The 16,996-nt window shown below is 38.7% G+C and overlaps 1 protein-coding gene across 11 annotated transcripts in view; it reads left to right on the top strand.

Annotated features, from left to right (window-relative positions):
* The window catches only part of REPS2 (RALBP1 associated Eps domain containing 2), a 208,445-nt gene extending 192,380 nt beyond the window's left edge, over positions 1-16,065 (top strand). For all 11 annotated transcript variants that reach the window (XM_009197261.4, XM_009197260.4, XM_021933071.2 and 8 more), the window contains 2 exons: positions 2,022-2,127; positions 10,222-16,065. In XM_009197261.4, the coding sequence (XP_009195525.2) occupies positions 2,022-2,127; positions 10,222-10,290 (175 nt within the window). In that variant the 3' untranslated portion in view covers positions 10,291-16,065. The remainder of the gene's footprint in view (positions 1-2,021; positions 2,128-10,221) is intronic.
* Positions 16,066-16,996: the final 931 nt, after the last annotated feature.

Genomic DNA, 16,996 nt, shown 5'->3' with positions numbered 1-16,996 from the left:
ATCCATTCATCAGTTGATGGACATTTTGGTTATTTCTGCTTTTTGGCTCTTAAGAGTAATGCCACTATACTATTTGTGTACATGTTTTTGTGTGGACTTACGTTTTCATTTCTCTTGGGTCTGTACCTGGAAGTGGAATTGCTAGGTCATGTGGTAACTCTATCTTTAATATTTCGAAGAACTACCACACTTTTTCATAGTGGCTGCACCATTTTATGTTCCTGTTGGCAATGTATGCGGGTTCCAATTTCTCCATTTTGTCAACACTTACCTTTTTTTTTTTTTTTTTATTACAGCCATCCTAGTGAGTGTGAAGTGTTAGCTCATGGTTTTGATTTGCATTTCTTTTTTTTTTTTTAAATTTATTTATTATTATTATACTTTAAGTTGTAGGGTACATGTGCATAACGTGCAGGTTTGTTACATATGTATACTTGTGCCATGTTGGTGTGCTGCACCCATCAACTCGTCATTTACATCAGGTATAACTCCCAATGCAATCCCTCCCCCCTCGTGGCTAATGACATTGATCATCTTTTCATGTGCCTATTGGCCATTTGTTTATCTTCTTTGTGAATAGACATAGAAATGTCTATTCACACCCTTTGCCCACTTTTACTTGGATTATTAATCTTTTTATTTTTGAGTTATGAGTTCTTTATATATTGTGGATACAACTCCCTTGTCAGATATATGAGAAAATTGAGCCATCTTTGTAAATATTTTCTCTCATTCTGTGGGTTGTCTTTTCAATTTCTATTTATTTTTATTTTTTAGAGACAAAGTCTCACTCTGTCACCCAGGCTGGGGTGCAGTAACATGATCATGGCTCATTGAAGCCTCGAATTCCTGGCCTCAAGTGATCCTTTCCCCCTCAGCCTCCTGAGTAGCTGGAACTACAGGCATGAGCCACCATATCCAGCCAATTTCATTTTATTTTTTGTAGTGATGGAGTCTTACTATGTTGCCCAGTCTGGTCTCAAACTCCTGGCTTCAAGGGACCATCCTGCTTCGACCTCTCAAAGTGCTGGGATTACAGGCCTGAGCCACTGCACTCAGCCAATTGTCAATATCAGTCAGATCTGTAAAGTGGTCACAGTCCATTCTAGTTCAGTTGCCCTTGTCTAGAACCCATCTCCCAGTGATGGCACATATGGCTGTTTTTCTAGGAGAACATCAGTTGCTCTTTTGCTCTAAGAATTCGGTGTTTCTTGCTGTGGGATGAAAGGTTGTAGATTATCCCTGTGGTAACCACACTGATTTATCATCCCAACCATGGACGGTTTTGAAAAGTAGAGAGTGTTAATGTACTTATGCTGGACAGACAGTTCAAATGGAGATTGTAATGGGCACAGTAGGATGCATGGTCACTCTGGTTATGCCTGTTCTGTGAATTTGCTGTTAATTGGGAGATACTGGTATTAAAACGTTCTGTATTTTTCTCAAGTGCCACAGATATATGCTGGTCTATGCACATACACGAGTGCACATTTATGCGCGCACACACACACACACACACACATATATAGTTAGGCATTCATGCCTAATAATAAATAAGGTAGAGGTAGGTAGTCTGGCTAAGTTAATGTAGAATTTTTGGGAAAAAGAATGTTCTTCTATTATTTTCCTTCAGACTTGTCCACAGGGGACACCTGCAGGTCTTTTAAGTGCTATTAATTCTTACACAAAAAGGGCATTCCAGTTAATATGGTTTGTCAGGAAGAAATACTTATTAAAATGTCTTGGAATAAATGGAACACAAATGTTTGAAAAGGCCCACTTCACAGCTTTTATTCAAGTTATAAAATGGGAATTACTTCAGGTGTAAATAATTCATCCCAACAAATTTGTTTCATTTGGTGTCTATCTGCCTGACCGCCTGTGAATATGAGATTTTATTTTTGGAGCCCTGTGTTGTTAACCACTTGTTAGTTTAACACCTCTCATGAACCAGAGTTCTGACCCTCAAGGGTTCAGACCTCTAAGTCCTTTTTCACTGAAGTGTTTGTGCTTTTCTGTAGGCAGTCTTCCAAACAGAAGAAGGCCATTCAAACTGCTATCCGCAAAAATAAAGAGGCAAACGCAGTGCTGGCTCGGCTGAACAGTGAGCTCCAGCAGCAGCTCAAGGTAAGGAATGAGTCCCAGATTTGGATGACCAGGCTTTTCCTTGGCTTTTAAAAAGTTTTTTTTTAATTTAATAGACATATAATAATTGTACATATTTATAGGGTGGGGTGCATAGTGATGTCTCCATACCTATCATGTACAGTGATCTGATGTGACCATTGGCTGACCATTTAGTTCCATCCCTGTTGATAAGACTTGCCTCTTTGTTCTCAAACCCTTTTTGGAAGGTGGAGAATTACTATATTTAAGTTTCATGGGTTGGTTCTTGCATAGCCAGAGGAAGACTAGTGACTTTAGTATGTAGGCTTCATATTGTGTGTGACTTAAAAGGAAAGACAATCTATTACAAAGGCTGTTTGAAGCATTCTCTGTTATCCAAAGCTTCTGGGTAAGCCCTTAATTATTTATGTCCTCTCTGAAAGAGAGGACGTAAATTCTTATTTCAGTAGAAGGAAGTGGCCCTGGTACTATCAAAGGCCGGCTCCTCCTCTGGTACCTTGCAAATGGTTCTATTTCACCTTCTCAAGGACATCACCCCTGTTTCTCTTCATCATTACTCTCCCCTGTATTAGTTTCTCAGGGCTGCTATAACAAAATACTACAAATATGGTGGCTTAAGATAACCAAAAATGATTTTCTCACAGCTCTGGAGGCTAGAACTCTGAAATCAAGATATTGGCAGAGCCACGCTGTCTTCAAAGGCTCTAGAAGATAATCCTTCCTTACCTCTTCCCAGCTTCTGGTGTTGCTGGCAGTCCTGGGCGTTCCTTGGCTTGTAGCTGCATCACTCCAATCTCTGCCTCTGTTGTCACATGGCCTTCTTCCTGTATCTCTCTGTGTCTGTGTCCAAATTTCTCTTCTTATTGTATCTTCTTCTAAGGACACCAATCATTGGATTAGGACCCACCCTAATCTAGCATGACCTCATCTTAATTTGATTACATCTGCAAAGAACCTATTTGCATATAAGGTCACATTTACAGGTACTGGGGTTAGGACTTGAACATATATTTTGAGGGGACATGATTCTACCCACTATATCCCCCAGTTCTCTACTGGATCATTCGCCATCCACACGTAAATGTGCTCCAGTATTGTCCATTACACTTGGCCAATTACTGCCCCATTTCTTTGGTTCCCTTTACAGCTAAGTTTCTTAGGAGTGGTTTTTATTCATTGTCTTTACTTTCGAACCAGTGATTTTTCTCCTCCTTCCATTTCAGTTGGCTTTGTCCTCCTCCACTCACACCCGTCTTGGGGCTAAATCCAATGGGGCTGTTTTAATATTATTAATTTTTTCAGAAGAATTCTACACAATTGATCATTTCCTCCTCTGAAATTGCTTTTATAACTGGTTTTTGATATACCATACTCTCCTGGTTTTCCTTATGCTTCACTGGTGCTTCCCGTTTTCATTTTCTGCTGGTTTTCCTTCCCTGACCTCACTTTTATACCCCAACCCCATTTGCCCCAATACTTTAGTATGAAACTTTTCAAACACACAGGAAAGTTGAAAGAATAATAAGTGACTGCTTGTATAATAAGTGACTGCTTGTATAGACATCACTTCAGTTCTACAATAACATTTTGCTATAGTTGTTTTTAATCACATATCTACCCATTTATCCTTGTGTCCATCAGTTCATCTTATTTTTGACATATTTTCAAGTAAATTGCAAATATCTGTATACTTTCCCTAAATATTTTAGCATGCATATAATTAGCTGGAGTTCAATATATTTTTACAGTTTTTTCTTATGATGTAAAATGTTTACACAAAGTGCATGCACAAATATTATTATTATTATTATTGTTATTGTTATTATTATTTTTGAGATGGAGTCTCACTCTGTCACCCAGGCTGGAGTGCAGTGGCGTGATCTCACCTCACTGCAAGCTCAGTCTCCCGGGTTCACACCATTCTCCTGCCTCAGCCTCCCGAGTAGCTGGGACTACAGGCGCCTGCCACCACGCCCGGCCAATTTCTTGTATTTTTAGTAGAGACGGAGTTTCACCATGTTAGCCAGGATGGTCTCGATCTCCTGACCTCGTGATCTGCCTGCCTTGGCCTCCCAAAGTGCTGGGATCACAGGTGTGAGCCACCACGCTCAGTGCACGCAAAAATCCTAAGTGTACATTTGCTGAGTTTGTAACAAGTACATGTACTTTCTGAATCCAAACACCCATAAAGATAGAGAGTATTAGCATCACCCCAGGAAGCTCCCTCATGCTCTTTCCTAGTCAATTCCTGCCCTACCCACACAGAGGCAATCAGTATTCTAATTTTTATACCATAGTTTTGCCTGCTCTATAACTTTATATAAGCGATGTCTTACAACTTATACTTTCATATAAAGCTTCTTTCCCTTAGTATTATGTTTTTGAGATTCATTTATATTGTTGTGTGTATCAGTAATTCATCCATTTTTATTGATGAGTAGTATTCCATTGGTTGAATATGTTACAGTTTGGTTATCAGTTCTATTGACAGACACCTGAGCTTTTTCCAGTTTTTGGCAATTTGGAATAAAACTGCATTTTTGAATAAGTCTCTGTATGGACATATGTTCTCATTTCTCTTGGATAAATACCTAGGATTGGGATGTTAGTTTCTGAGAAACTGCTAGATTGTTTTCCAAAGTGGTTGTAGCTATTTGTACTCCTACCACTAATGTATGAGAGTTCCAGTTGTTCCACATCTTTGCCAACATTTGGTGTTATGATTATTAATTTTAGACAGCCCTGTAGTGATATAGTTTTTATCATCTCCTTGCTGACTAATTATGTTGACCGCTTTTCTTTGTGATTATTTACCTTTCATATCTTACTTTATGAAATATCTTTTCAAATGGTATTTTTCTCCAAAGTAGTCTATAGATTTATTATAAAACCAATAAAAATCCCAGCAGGATTTTTTGTGATTAGACAAGCTAATCCCAAAACTTATATGTAAGGGCCAAGGAGCTGGAATTGCTTAAACAAATTTGAAAAGGAAGAACAAAGTTGGAGGAATAACTTTACTATCAAGCTCCAGTAATCAATATGCTGATGCGTAGATCAGTGGAATAGGATACAGAGTCCTGAAATAGACCACATGAAAACAGCCATTTGATCTTTGACAAAGGTGCAAAATCAATTCAGTGAGAAAGAACAGTTTTCAACGAATTGTTTTATAACAATTTGTCATTTGCATTTAAAAAAAGAGCCTTGATCTAAGCTTCACATCTATACAGAGATTAACTTGAAATGAGTCATAGATGTAAATATAAAACATAAAGCTATAGAATTTTCAGAAGAAAACAGAAAAATCTTCATGATCTGAGTTTAGAAATAACACCAAAAGCACGATCTATAACAGAGAAAAACTAAAAAAATTGGACTTCATCAAAATTAAAACCTTTTATTTTGCCAAGCATAGTTAAGAAAATTAAGAGACAAGCAGCTGAGTGGGAGAAAGTATTTGCAAACCACATATTTGATAAAAGACTTATGTCTCAATTATATAAAGAGCTCTTAAAATTCAATAATAAGAACTCTCCAAAACATCTCAATTTAAAACTGGGCAAAGGATTTGAACAGACACTTCACTAAATAATATATAAAGATGGCAAATAAGTACACGAGAAGATATTCAACATCATTAGCCATTCGGGAAATGCAAATTTAAACCACAATTACATACCACTATACACATACTAGAATTGCTAAAACAAAAAAATGTGGCATCACCAAGTACTGGCAATTAGAACTCTCATTTATTGGTGGTGGGAATCCAGAATGGTACCACCACTCTGAAAAATCACAGTTTCCTATGAAGTTATACATACACTAACCATGTGACCCAGCAGTCTCTCTACTTTAATGAAATGAAAATTTATGTTCACTCAAAAATCTATATATGAATGTACATAGCAGTTTTATTCATGATAGCCCAAACCTGGAAACAACACAAATGTTCTTCAAAAGATGAATGAATAAATTGGGATACATTCATACAATGGAATAGTACTCAACAGAGAAAAGAAATGATACACAACTTGGATGAAACTCAGACATTATGCAGAGTGGGACAAGCCAGTATCAAGAGGTTGTGTACTGTATGATTCCTTTTATTTGACATTCTTGAAAAGGTAAAACTATAGTGATGTGAAACAAACCAGTGACTATCAGGGGTTATGCATGAGATGAGAGTTTGTATGAGTAGTCCCAGGGAACTTTTGGGGTTGGTAGAACTGTAATGTATCTTCTTTGTGGTGGTGGTTACACAAATCTGTACACTAAAAGAAAAAAATTGTTTTACCCTATGATAATTTAAAAAAAATGTTTTTTAAATGTCAGAGTTCATTCTGTTTTATAAAACTTTGTATGTGAACTTGTTTTATCATTTTGTTTGGTTTTGGTTTTTCTCCTCTCTCCCTCTGCTTTGGGGTAGGCCAGTTTCATCCATTGTTCTCTATATTTGGTGGGCCCTTTTAATTTGGAAACCGATATTTTCCAGTTCTGGAGGGTTTTTTATTTTTATTTTTGTTGTCGTTGATTATTTCCTCCCCCCTGCCTTCACCCCCATTTTTTCTCATTCTCCCTTACTGATATTCAGACATTGGACTTCTTAGCTTAGTTCTCTAATTTTCTCATATTTTCTCTTCTGTTTTCTTTTTCTCTTTCTTCCTACCTTTTCTTCTTTATTTTTGTCTATTTCCGGAAACTTAATTATATATTCTAAATCTTCTGTTGTTTAATAACCAATGATTTTTTGTTTTCTGTTTATTTTTTATGATATCCTATTCTTGTTTCATTGTCGTGATCTTTTTTTTTTTTAATTATACTTTAAGTTCTGGGATACATGTGCAGAACTCGTTGTGATCTTTTTTTATGGTCATTTTTCTTTCTTCTTCCTGAATAGTTTGTTTGTGTGTGTTGTGTTGTGTTGTATGTACTTTATCTTAGATGCTTTCTTTCAATATCTGATGACCCTTCTTTGCTCATATTTAAAAGGAAGATGAAAACACTGATTGGAAGTTCATTGCACGTTGTGAGGCTTGTCAACTTTGAGCTTCACAGTCTGGCAGTTTGGCTCGGCTCTATAGTTGGGGAACCCCTAAAGGGAGTATGATTAGCTCTTTCCTCTTGGTCTGGTTGAAGTCTCCAGAGTGGAGACTGTTTTGGTCACCTGCATGTAGGGAAAGAGTTGGTTCAGTGGAGCAAGAGGGCTGTAGGTCTCAGCATTCCAGGATATTCATTCACTCTCCCTATTTCTGACCCAGTATCTTGTCCTCAACTGTGCTTGTTTCTTGCTAATTCAGATGCTCTCTGTTGTACCTTTTCAAGAAATAAACCTTCAGCATTCTGCCCTGGTGGCAGGAATGATCTGGGGATTTAATTGCTTCTGAAACAGATTTTCAGCCAGCGCTTGTTTTCGCCAGCCCCCATCTCCCCTTATGTACTCCCACTTTCATAGGTATCTGGTGTTGCCAATTTGAGTCTTTCAGGAATTCTCCTATGTAAAATCAAATTGGTTCTTATTTTTCTTCATGTTAGCTTGGGACTCAGCTTTCTTTACTTGATCTGTATGAGTGGAAAAGTTCTAAGTCTAGTGAACAGAAGTCTGAAGAATCATTGAAACAGAACTATAGTCATAGCCTCTCAATTAATTCCCAGGCTAAGCCAGTTTATAGATCCAGAGCCTCTTGAATGATGAAGGGGCATCTATGTCTCCTTATGGAAGGACCCCACTGTGCAGCCAAAAATTTATACTGTAAATCTTTCTCCTAACCTTTCCCAAAGGGACCCTGCTGCCATTTACCAGGGTGAGTGTGCATTAGAGGAAGGGAAATAATTAGACTTTTGGGGAATTACTAGACACTGGCTCTGAACTGACACTAATTCCAGGAGATGCAAAGTGTCACTGTGGCCCATCAGAGTTGGGGCTTAGGGAGATCAGGTGATCAATGGAGTTTTAGCTTACGTTCATCTCACAGTGGACCCAGTGGACTCCCAAACTCACCCTGTGGTTATTTCCCTAGCTCTGGAATGCATGCTTGGAATAGACATACTCAGAAGCTGGCAGAATGCACACATTTGTTTTCCTGGATTTCCTAAGTCATTTATCATTCACCAGTTTGCCACTCAGCTTTCGAATTTTATTGCTATCATCTTGTCCCTTTTGTTTTCCCTGTCTTGTGGGTCCGTGACTTTGAAAAGTTGCTGTATTGTTTTAGTGGTGCTCCAGGAGGGAGAGAGTGTGGTACCCCTGGTCAGTCTTCCATCTTTACCTGAAACCTCTATCTATACTGTTTTGCTGGATGATGTTGTATGGTCTCATGGCTTTGAAGACCTAATTTATGTCTCAAGCCCTGCTTCCCTTTTCCTCTGTGCTCTAGACTTGCATATATAACTTCTTACTCAATGTTTTCTCCTTAGATATCCAATACACATCTCAGATAATTAATTGTCAACCCTATCCTTGAAATACTCATTTCTTATCTAATCTTCTCATTCTCAATATCACTACCAGCCAGCTACTTTATTCATACAAAATTCCCAGGAGTCATCCTCAGATTTTCCTTCTCTCCTCCATCAACTTCATCAGCAAGTCCTACCAGTTCTAGATTCAAGATTTATCTAGAATTCATCCACTTCTCCTCATCTTTATGGCTTCTACCCTGATGGAAGCCATTTTCGTTTCTCACCTGAGTCCCTGCAGTAACCTCCCAGTTGCTCCCCTGCTTCCACTCTCACCCTGCTATAATCCACTGTCTACACAGTAGCCAGAGTGAAAATTTTGAATTTTAAGTTGGGTCGTGTTCCTGCCCTGATTAGAAACCCTCAATACCACCCCGCCTACACTTCCATACTCTTTCCTCTGCCCACAAGGCCCTGTATGATCTGACTCCTTGGTTAAATCTCTGACTTCATTTCCTGCCAATGTCTTCCTCGTTCCCTCTACTCTGGTCACACAGGCTTTTTGTTCATCAAATTCACCAAACTCACTCGTTCCTCAGGGCCTTTGCAGTTGCCATTTTGTCTCTAAATATTCTTCCCCCCATATCTTCATATGGCTCACTCCTCATTTCATTCAAGTCTTTGCTCAAGTAGTGCTAACTCTGAGAAGGCTTCCCAGGCCACTCTCTCTCCTTTCTCCCAGATCCCCCTCTGTTACTCTCTATTATGTTATCTTATTTCCTTCTGGGAGTATCTTGTTCATTAACTTTATTATCTTTCTCAAGTCATTTGAATGTAAGCCCTATTGCTCTGATCTGGCATATTCTTTGCTGATACCATCACAGCTAGAGCATTACCTCACCTGTAGGAGATAGAAACCAAAAGACTTCTGACTGGGTGGCTAGGAGAGCATGTGAATAAATACTTGTGAAGTTGTATACTGACTATTAGTATGCTGATTCTTCTGAATCTCACAATTCAGCCTTTATACAGAATTCTTTCCCACCTTGGCGATTCTACTTGAATACTTTTGTGTGTCCCCTCTCTTCCTGCCAGAATACCCCGTTTAGGCCCGAAAGTTTGAATTCCAAAATAGCAGATTGCTCAGCCTCTTTTCTGCCTTTCACCCAGATGTCGTACCTTACACCATACGTTGTGCAGAAACCTGGATGAGACTTTGGTGGAGGGGCCACTAGCATACCTTTTTGGCCCTCAGACCTGACTGAGTATGGTGCTGAATTACAAGCCAGAGATTGCAACTAGAAATTTAAGTCCTGTTGGCTCACTGCTCAGTATTAGGAGTCTGTTTTTGCTTTCTGCTCTCTCCTAGTCTTTTAATTTTTAATGACACTCTCTACCAGCTACTGATCTTGTTAAAACAAGCTAAAACTAGGGCAGGGTGGTAGAGGGGAGTAGGTCAGTTTCATTTCATCGTCTTCAGAAAGGAGTTGAGAGATTACAAATTGTGAAGCCCCTTTTTTCTGGTCACCAGCATTAAATCTGGTACCTCCCAGTCTTCCTGTTCTTGAGTTACACAGCACTTGTATTTGTGGGTCCAGTTATAAGTTTCCTTTTAATATCTGATGAAGTAGGAATGAATTCAATAAATGACCCCTTTGCTTTTTTGTTTTTCTTCTGTTTTGTATAACTCAGGAGGTTCATCAAGAACGAATTGCATTGGAAAACCAATTGGAACAACTTCGTCCAGTCACTGTGTTGTGACCCCCCATGGTTCAAGTGACAGTGGGTGACCTTGTCTGCCAAGATCTTTCTTTTGAATGTTTTGAACCCAACTACTTTTCATAGATGTTTGACCGTGTCAAAAGCTGTGAGCAGCAAAATATAATCCATATGACCTTTTCTCTTGCACTTCACTTGTATGTTTTAATGTGGTGGAAAAAATACTTCAACTGATTATCACACTTGAAATGGTAATTATCAGTGGAATTTGTCTCCTATTCTTAAGTACTTCTGCAAGGTATTAGATGCTGCTCCTTACTAAAAATCAGTCTTCTAGCAAATAAAAATAACTTAGAGCATTATTTATTTAAAGAATTTATGTTTTCTATAAAACCTTATAACCAAGTACCTTCAGGATGCTTGTAACCAAGTACTTTCAGGATGCTTTTTGTATGTATATCACATACAGTAGGTTGGTTTCCTGAGTAATTGGGAATTCCAACTAGATAGTCATTGGTGTGACCATAATAAAACAAAAATAAAAGCATCAGATTTAGACTGGCGGTGTGCCCTCTACCACTATATGCCAAAAAAATTGCTTCTCTAGTGCCATTTTGATATTCTATCTAGCTATAAATAATACATGACTATTGTTTTCTATTGAATGTCAAAGACTTACTGGGTCTTTACACCTCTGTAAAGTGGAGGTTTTGGCAATGAGCTATTTAACTTGGCCAAGCTAGGCCGTCAACCCAGACAACTCAGTCCTTTCATGTAAATTTTTGGGCAAGAGAAGTCTGCTTTGACTGCCTTGCCTGACCAAATTAAATAAATAGTTACCAGATCTCTACTTTTATCCTGCATGGGATAATATATCTGTAAATGCATGAGTTTGGAAACCACCCATCAAATATGAAAGGCTGATGAGACTGTTAGGATTGATAAACATTTGTTGTTTGAACCCAGGTATCCAAACTGGGGAAGAAGGGGAAATGGTTGTTACCAACAATCTCTAGTAGTTATTTTATTCTTTATTTTAACCTGGATTGCAAATGTATTGGGTATGAAGAGATAATGAAAGAAAGTGGTCCTCATGCTGGATGTATGACTGTTTTGTTCTCTGTAAAGTGTATTCTTGGGAAGTGATTGGTTTATATCAGATTCAGAGGAGCCCAGTTAACTCCAGTGTAGGTGACATAAAACAGTAAGCTCAAATTGCAGAAGCAAGTATCCTACAGAAATTTAAGTAGCTGCTGCTTCTCCTGAAAGCCCAGGTTGAAAATGGGACTACAGGGGCACAGGGCTACTGACCCTCACAGGGCATGCCAGCATTAACACCACTTTGAGAGACTAATGGCAAGAAATGCTGTCTCCTGTGCATTTTACTAAGTTCCCCATTCTTAGGGTAGCGGGGGGGGGGGGGGGGATCTTTTTGAAGCAGTTTTGGATAGGTGTGCAATATGTGGGATTCAGCCTTTAATTTCAATAGAGCTGAGAGCTTTTAGAACAAGTAGGCATTTATTTAATGTTTCCTTAGTCCATTGGCAAGCTTTATCAATAGCTTAATGGCAGAGGATAAAGGCTCAAACAGATGATGTTTTTCCACAGAAAAACAAATTGTTGAATCTATTCCATGCATATTTAAGGATTTTGAATGGATTTTGAAAATCTGGAAACTTGAACTATTTCTCTATTCCCTTTTTTTCTTCCCCATTTGCTGCCTTTTTTGTTTTTGTGGGGGAAGGATGGGGAGTAAGTTTAAACTCTTCCGAAGATTATGAACGGATCAGTGTAAATTTTTAGGCAACTGCTTTTTCCATGTTCTGAGATCTAGGGGCTACAACAGATTTTATCAACAGTGTTCTTTTTTTTTTTTTTTTTTGAGATGGAGACTTGCTCTGTCGCCCAGGCTGGAGCAGAGTGGTGCAATCTCGGCTCACTGCAACCTCCGCCTCCCGGGTTCAAGCAATTCTTGTGCCTCAGCCTCCTGAGTAGCTGGGATTACAGTTGCCCACCACCACGCCTGGCTAATTTTTGTATTTTTAGTAGAGACGGGGTTTTGCCATGTTGGCCAGGCTGTTCTCGAACTCCTGACCTCAAGTGATCTGCCAGTCTTGGCCTCTCAAAGTGCTGGGATTACAGGTGTGAGCCACCCGCCCGGCTATCAGCACTGTTCTTATTGCAGACATTTCACAGCATGTTTGGCTTTTGGTAAATTCAATCCAGGAAAGACTAGCATGTGCACTTTATCTCATAAGCTTCCAGTACATATGCTCTCAGTTGGGATGGCACTTCATTTCTATTAGGCAGACGTATAAACTAAGGAATGTTAGTCTGCAGTATTCATTTAAAAAATATTGACATGCTTTTGCCCTTCCCTCCATGAAATCAGTGCCAGAGTGAGCCAAATTAGGAGGTTTGTTGGGGTTTTGTCTAGTTGGCTTGGTTTTCATTAAGGGAAAAAACTTGCATTGGACAATCAAATTCCTCCGAGTTTCATAATGTCATCATTATTTTAAGATAGGCAAGCACACACTAATAATATGTATGCCTACCTTCTTGGGTGGACTTAATTGTAACCACAGTTTATTAGTTGCTTAGAAGTGGATTTTTTAAAAAAACAGTTAAATGTGCATAACACACAAGTAATGACACACTACTTTTATTGTTACCTAAGTAGTGCTCATCCTCTGTGTGTTTTCTTAGGATGTGTACTTTAATTTAGGATTATAACACCTGATAAATATTTCTGTGAGCCTTTAATGTGATTTATAGGATGGCTGAGTTACTGAAATCACCATTATACCTCTTCTATAAAACGACTCCAAAATTAGACCTGCCTATTGGGGAGAATTCTATAGACAGAAGGTCAATGTTGCCCCCATCTATAGGGGTTGAATTACCTTGCTGTTAAGTGGTCTTCCCCCATTGGGATCCTACAGTCCCACAGATGAAAGCACAGTAGTAGCTGACAGCTGGTTTATTGGGTCCCTCGGCATCTTTCGTATGTGGCATATTGCTTTCGCCACTTTCCTATGAAGCAGACATCAAAGCAAAACTAAAAGGTAGATATCTGGAATGAATGTTTATGTTGTAATTGGGCAGATATTTACCTTAATTGGAAGGATCTAACTGCTTTGCAAATATTAAATAAGTGCTTGGGCATGATTGGGAGAGGAGGCAGCTTAGCTGGAAGCTGTGCCCATCTTACTGTCACTGGAGAATAGGATGTCAGAGCTGGGCAGGACTGGTACCCATCACTTGCAGTTTGCATGTGGGGAAACCAAAGTCCTAAGAAACAACAGTACCTGGCTCAAAAAATCCATAGAAAGAGGTAACTAGTGGCAGATTTGGGATGCCAACCTGATTTTATGGATTTTGAGTTAGATTCTCTACCCTCTACCAATACTAAAAATAGATTAGGAGGTTTTTTTTTTCTGTTTATCATGTTGAATTTCATTGACTTGGTTAGTCTTTAAATTTGAAAACATGTTTTAGGGAGTTTAGTTCTAGAAATTTCTCTTGGATTGAAGTGACAAAATCTGAAAGAAAAGAATATGATTGAGATATTTGTTTTCCTGAACACCTCACCTTTTATGATGCAATAAGTTACTCTGAGTTTCTTGGCAGAGTTTTTGACAGCTGTTGCTTTCAATGGATTCCACTCCTGTATTCCTTATGGGAGTTTGTTTTTAAAATAGACTACTGTGATTGAAATGAACTCAATATGTAGTTAAGTTACAGCTTTCTTCAGTGTATTTTTAGTTACTTGGGTCACAAATATTCAATTTCAGCATATTTTAGGGTGAGTAATCAAAAATGTGAATTTGCCTTTGATTTCTTACCACTGTCTGAGCTATCATAAAGCATTCTCTTTAGTTGTGATTTGATTCTATAGTCTGTTTCTAAATGACATTTGTCTGTTTCTTAAATGATCTCACAGCCATGGTAATAATAGATGTGTACTCAGAAGATCAATAAGATAATATTGGAATTCACGTGTTTTTTGCAGTTAAGGCAGCCATTTGCCAATGTCTTCTTTTAAGCAGTAGTTGGAAAGATCTCAATTACAGTATAACACCTTAGAGCTAAAAACATTTGTTCAACACAAACTAGAATCACACCTTCTCACTAGATATCACCAAGGGAATGTGGTTTTAAAAAGAAAAAGAAAAGAATATAACATATCATAGCAACCAGATCTTCCCATATTATTGACAAGTAGGGATCATTAGGTTCTGGTTTGAACATTCTGAATGTGAACAAAATGTACTAGTTAAGAGGTGTTTTCCCCCTCTATTTAAAGAGAACACTAGTAATTTTGGTTTTTCTTTCTAACTGCTTTACTGTTTCAAGTGTATTCTTTTAAAACTCTGATTTCAAAGGATCAGTTGAATTTATATTTTAGTTATGGGTGTTTTGTTACTTTTTTTTTGTATCATGACTCAGTATGGTTCAGTTTCCTAGTAAGAAGTGGGGATTTGTGTTTTTGGAGTCCTCAGCTCACATATCTCACTCCTCCTTCAGCACAAGCTAAGGGAGATCCCACCCACACGGATAGATCAGTCATTGATGGCAATTTGAATGTGGGTATTACTCTGTGGTACCCTGCTTCGCTTGTTTGTAAGGAGAAATGCATCTGGTTATGCGAATTTCCCAAGAGCAGCAGACATGGAGGGCCAGACTTTAAAAGCAATGCAAGCAGATTCAAAGAGCTGTTGCCCTCCCCTAAAAGAGGCTTTTGGAGGCTGCGTTACATGCATACCCTAAAGCAGTCAGTCTGTTAGTATGAGCAAGACATCCGAAGTACACAGTTGCTTTTAGGCTTGTATAGTTATTTTCTATACATGCTAACACACATGATGATAAAGGAACCTTTTCTAGGAGGCATTGCAGGGTTTCAATACACAGGACATGTTCTAGTTATAGAAGCCTTGCTCTGCTGTCAACAATTGGGGAATGCTTATTTTTTCATGTTTTGTGAATACTCTGGTCTTGCTGTAAGCTAATGTCATGGCTGTGGGAGATTAGAGAAGTGGGTTTATGACTCTGAAGACCAGAAGACACCAGACTTTAAAAGGGCTTAAATTGGAATTTGGGAACTACAGTAAAGGAACTTTCAGGTACCAATTCCATCCTGAAGCACTCTGTTGAACAACAGGGCTAGGTCCTAAAGCTCTTTCAGGGAACTCTTCCCTGGGGCTGGAACAGTTGATGCAGCAACCCCATTGTGTGGAGATTGGATCAACTGAGTTGTGTTATTTTTGTTTTAAGTCACCTTGTGCGAGAACCTCAACTGCACCTATCTTGGGAACCAGGTATACCCTTTTCTTTGGCACTGCCATCCTTTTTGTCTTTAGCACAAATAAGATGTTCAAGTGAGCCAGAAGCAAGAAGAGCCATTTTAGTCTTCATATCTGTTGGCTAAGAGAGATAATGAGCTGATGGTCTATTTTAACCTTGAAAGTAAAAATGTATATTTTTTCACTACAGGTACATTGAACAGTAAAAAGTGTAACAGCAAAGTATATATTTGATGCCTTCTGTCTTTTCATGATAATGTGCTAACAAGTCGTGTTAATATTTTACTCACCCAGAGTCTCATTCATTTGCTAAGCATTTGGGAACATTATGTATATTGACCTTAAACATAGGTGTCCTATATTTGGATTGTGACTTGTAGACTCAAGCTAACCTTACTGCCTCTTTTTCACACTTGTTGAAAAGTCTGTGAAGAACATAGAGATCTCCAACTTTGGAAAATATACATGATGTGAAACTGGGGTGCTGTGTTAAAAATAAATGTATGATAACTAAGTGTGGGTTTTATGAAGTCTTGGTGTCAGTATATTGTGGTTTGCATTTGGTCTCATGCATTTAATGAAAGTAATGGGAGAAGGAGTTGGGAATCTTTCCAGTTAAGTCAAAGTCTGAGATTTGGTTATTTTTACCTCCTGGTGATCTGAGACAGGTTCTTAAATACCTGCACACAGTAAACACTTGGCAGTCATGGGATATCATGGCTGACTCACAGTGCATTTTAAAGATCTGCTAAATTGAAAACTTGGCTTAATGTGTGGCCAGGTTATTTGCTTTATCTTTTGTTCAAAATCAGTGTTCTTTTGTTCAAAAATATTCCCATCATGATGTCCTTAGCTGGAGTTGAGGTGATCGGGAAGGATCAGGAATAGTTGGCTTGAAATCTCAACCAAGTAATCTGGCACCCTAGTTATAGTTTCTTACTTTTAAAATTTGAATAATTTGGGGAGGCACCTCTCCTATTGGGTGAGGGGTTTTATTGCATATTGTGAATGCAGATGGTGGGCTACACATAGGATATTTCCAATCTACTAGTCCCAAAGGACAAACTAACTCTGGAAGAATCATCTATCATTTGGCCCACAAGCTAGGATGCTGGAGGTCGCCAGGACCGTTCCTAAGCATTGATGTGGATGACTGGGTCATTTACTTTAGAGATAAAAGGGATCTGAGATAATCTATGCAAGCAGTTCTCAAAGTGTGGTCCCCAGGCCAGCAGTATCAGCATCATCAGGGACTTATTAGAAATGCAAATTCTTGCCACTCCTCCCCTGCACCAACTGAATCAGGAACTCTGGTAGTGGAACCCAGCAATCTGTGTGTTAATAAGCCCTCTAGGCGATGCTGATGTACACTAAAGCTTGAACTACTGACTAGCCAATCTGATTTTACAGTCAAAGAAACTGTGGTGCAGAAAGGCAAAACTGAC

This window comes from Papio anubis, chromosome X, assembly GCF_008728515.1.
Source record: "Papio anubis isolate 15944 chromosome X, Panubis1.0, whole genome shotgun sequence".
NCBI classification, from domain to species: domain Eukaryota; kingdom Metazoa; phylum Chordata; class Mammalia; order Primates; family Cercopithecidae; genus Papio; species Papio anubis.
The sequence above is the reverse complement of the archived record's forward strand: the minus strand, read 5'-3'. Positions and strand labels throughout refer to the sequence as shown.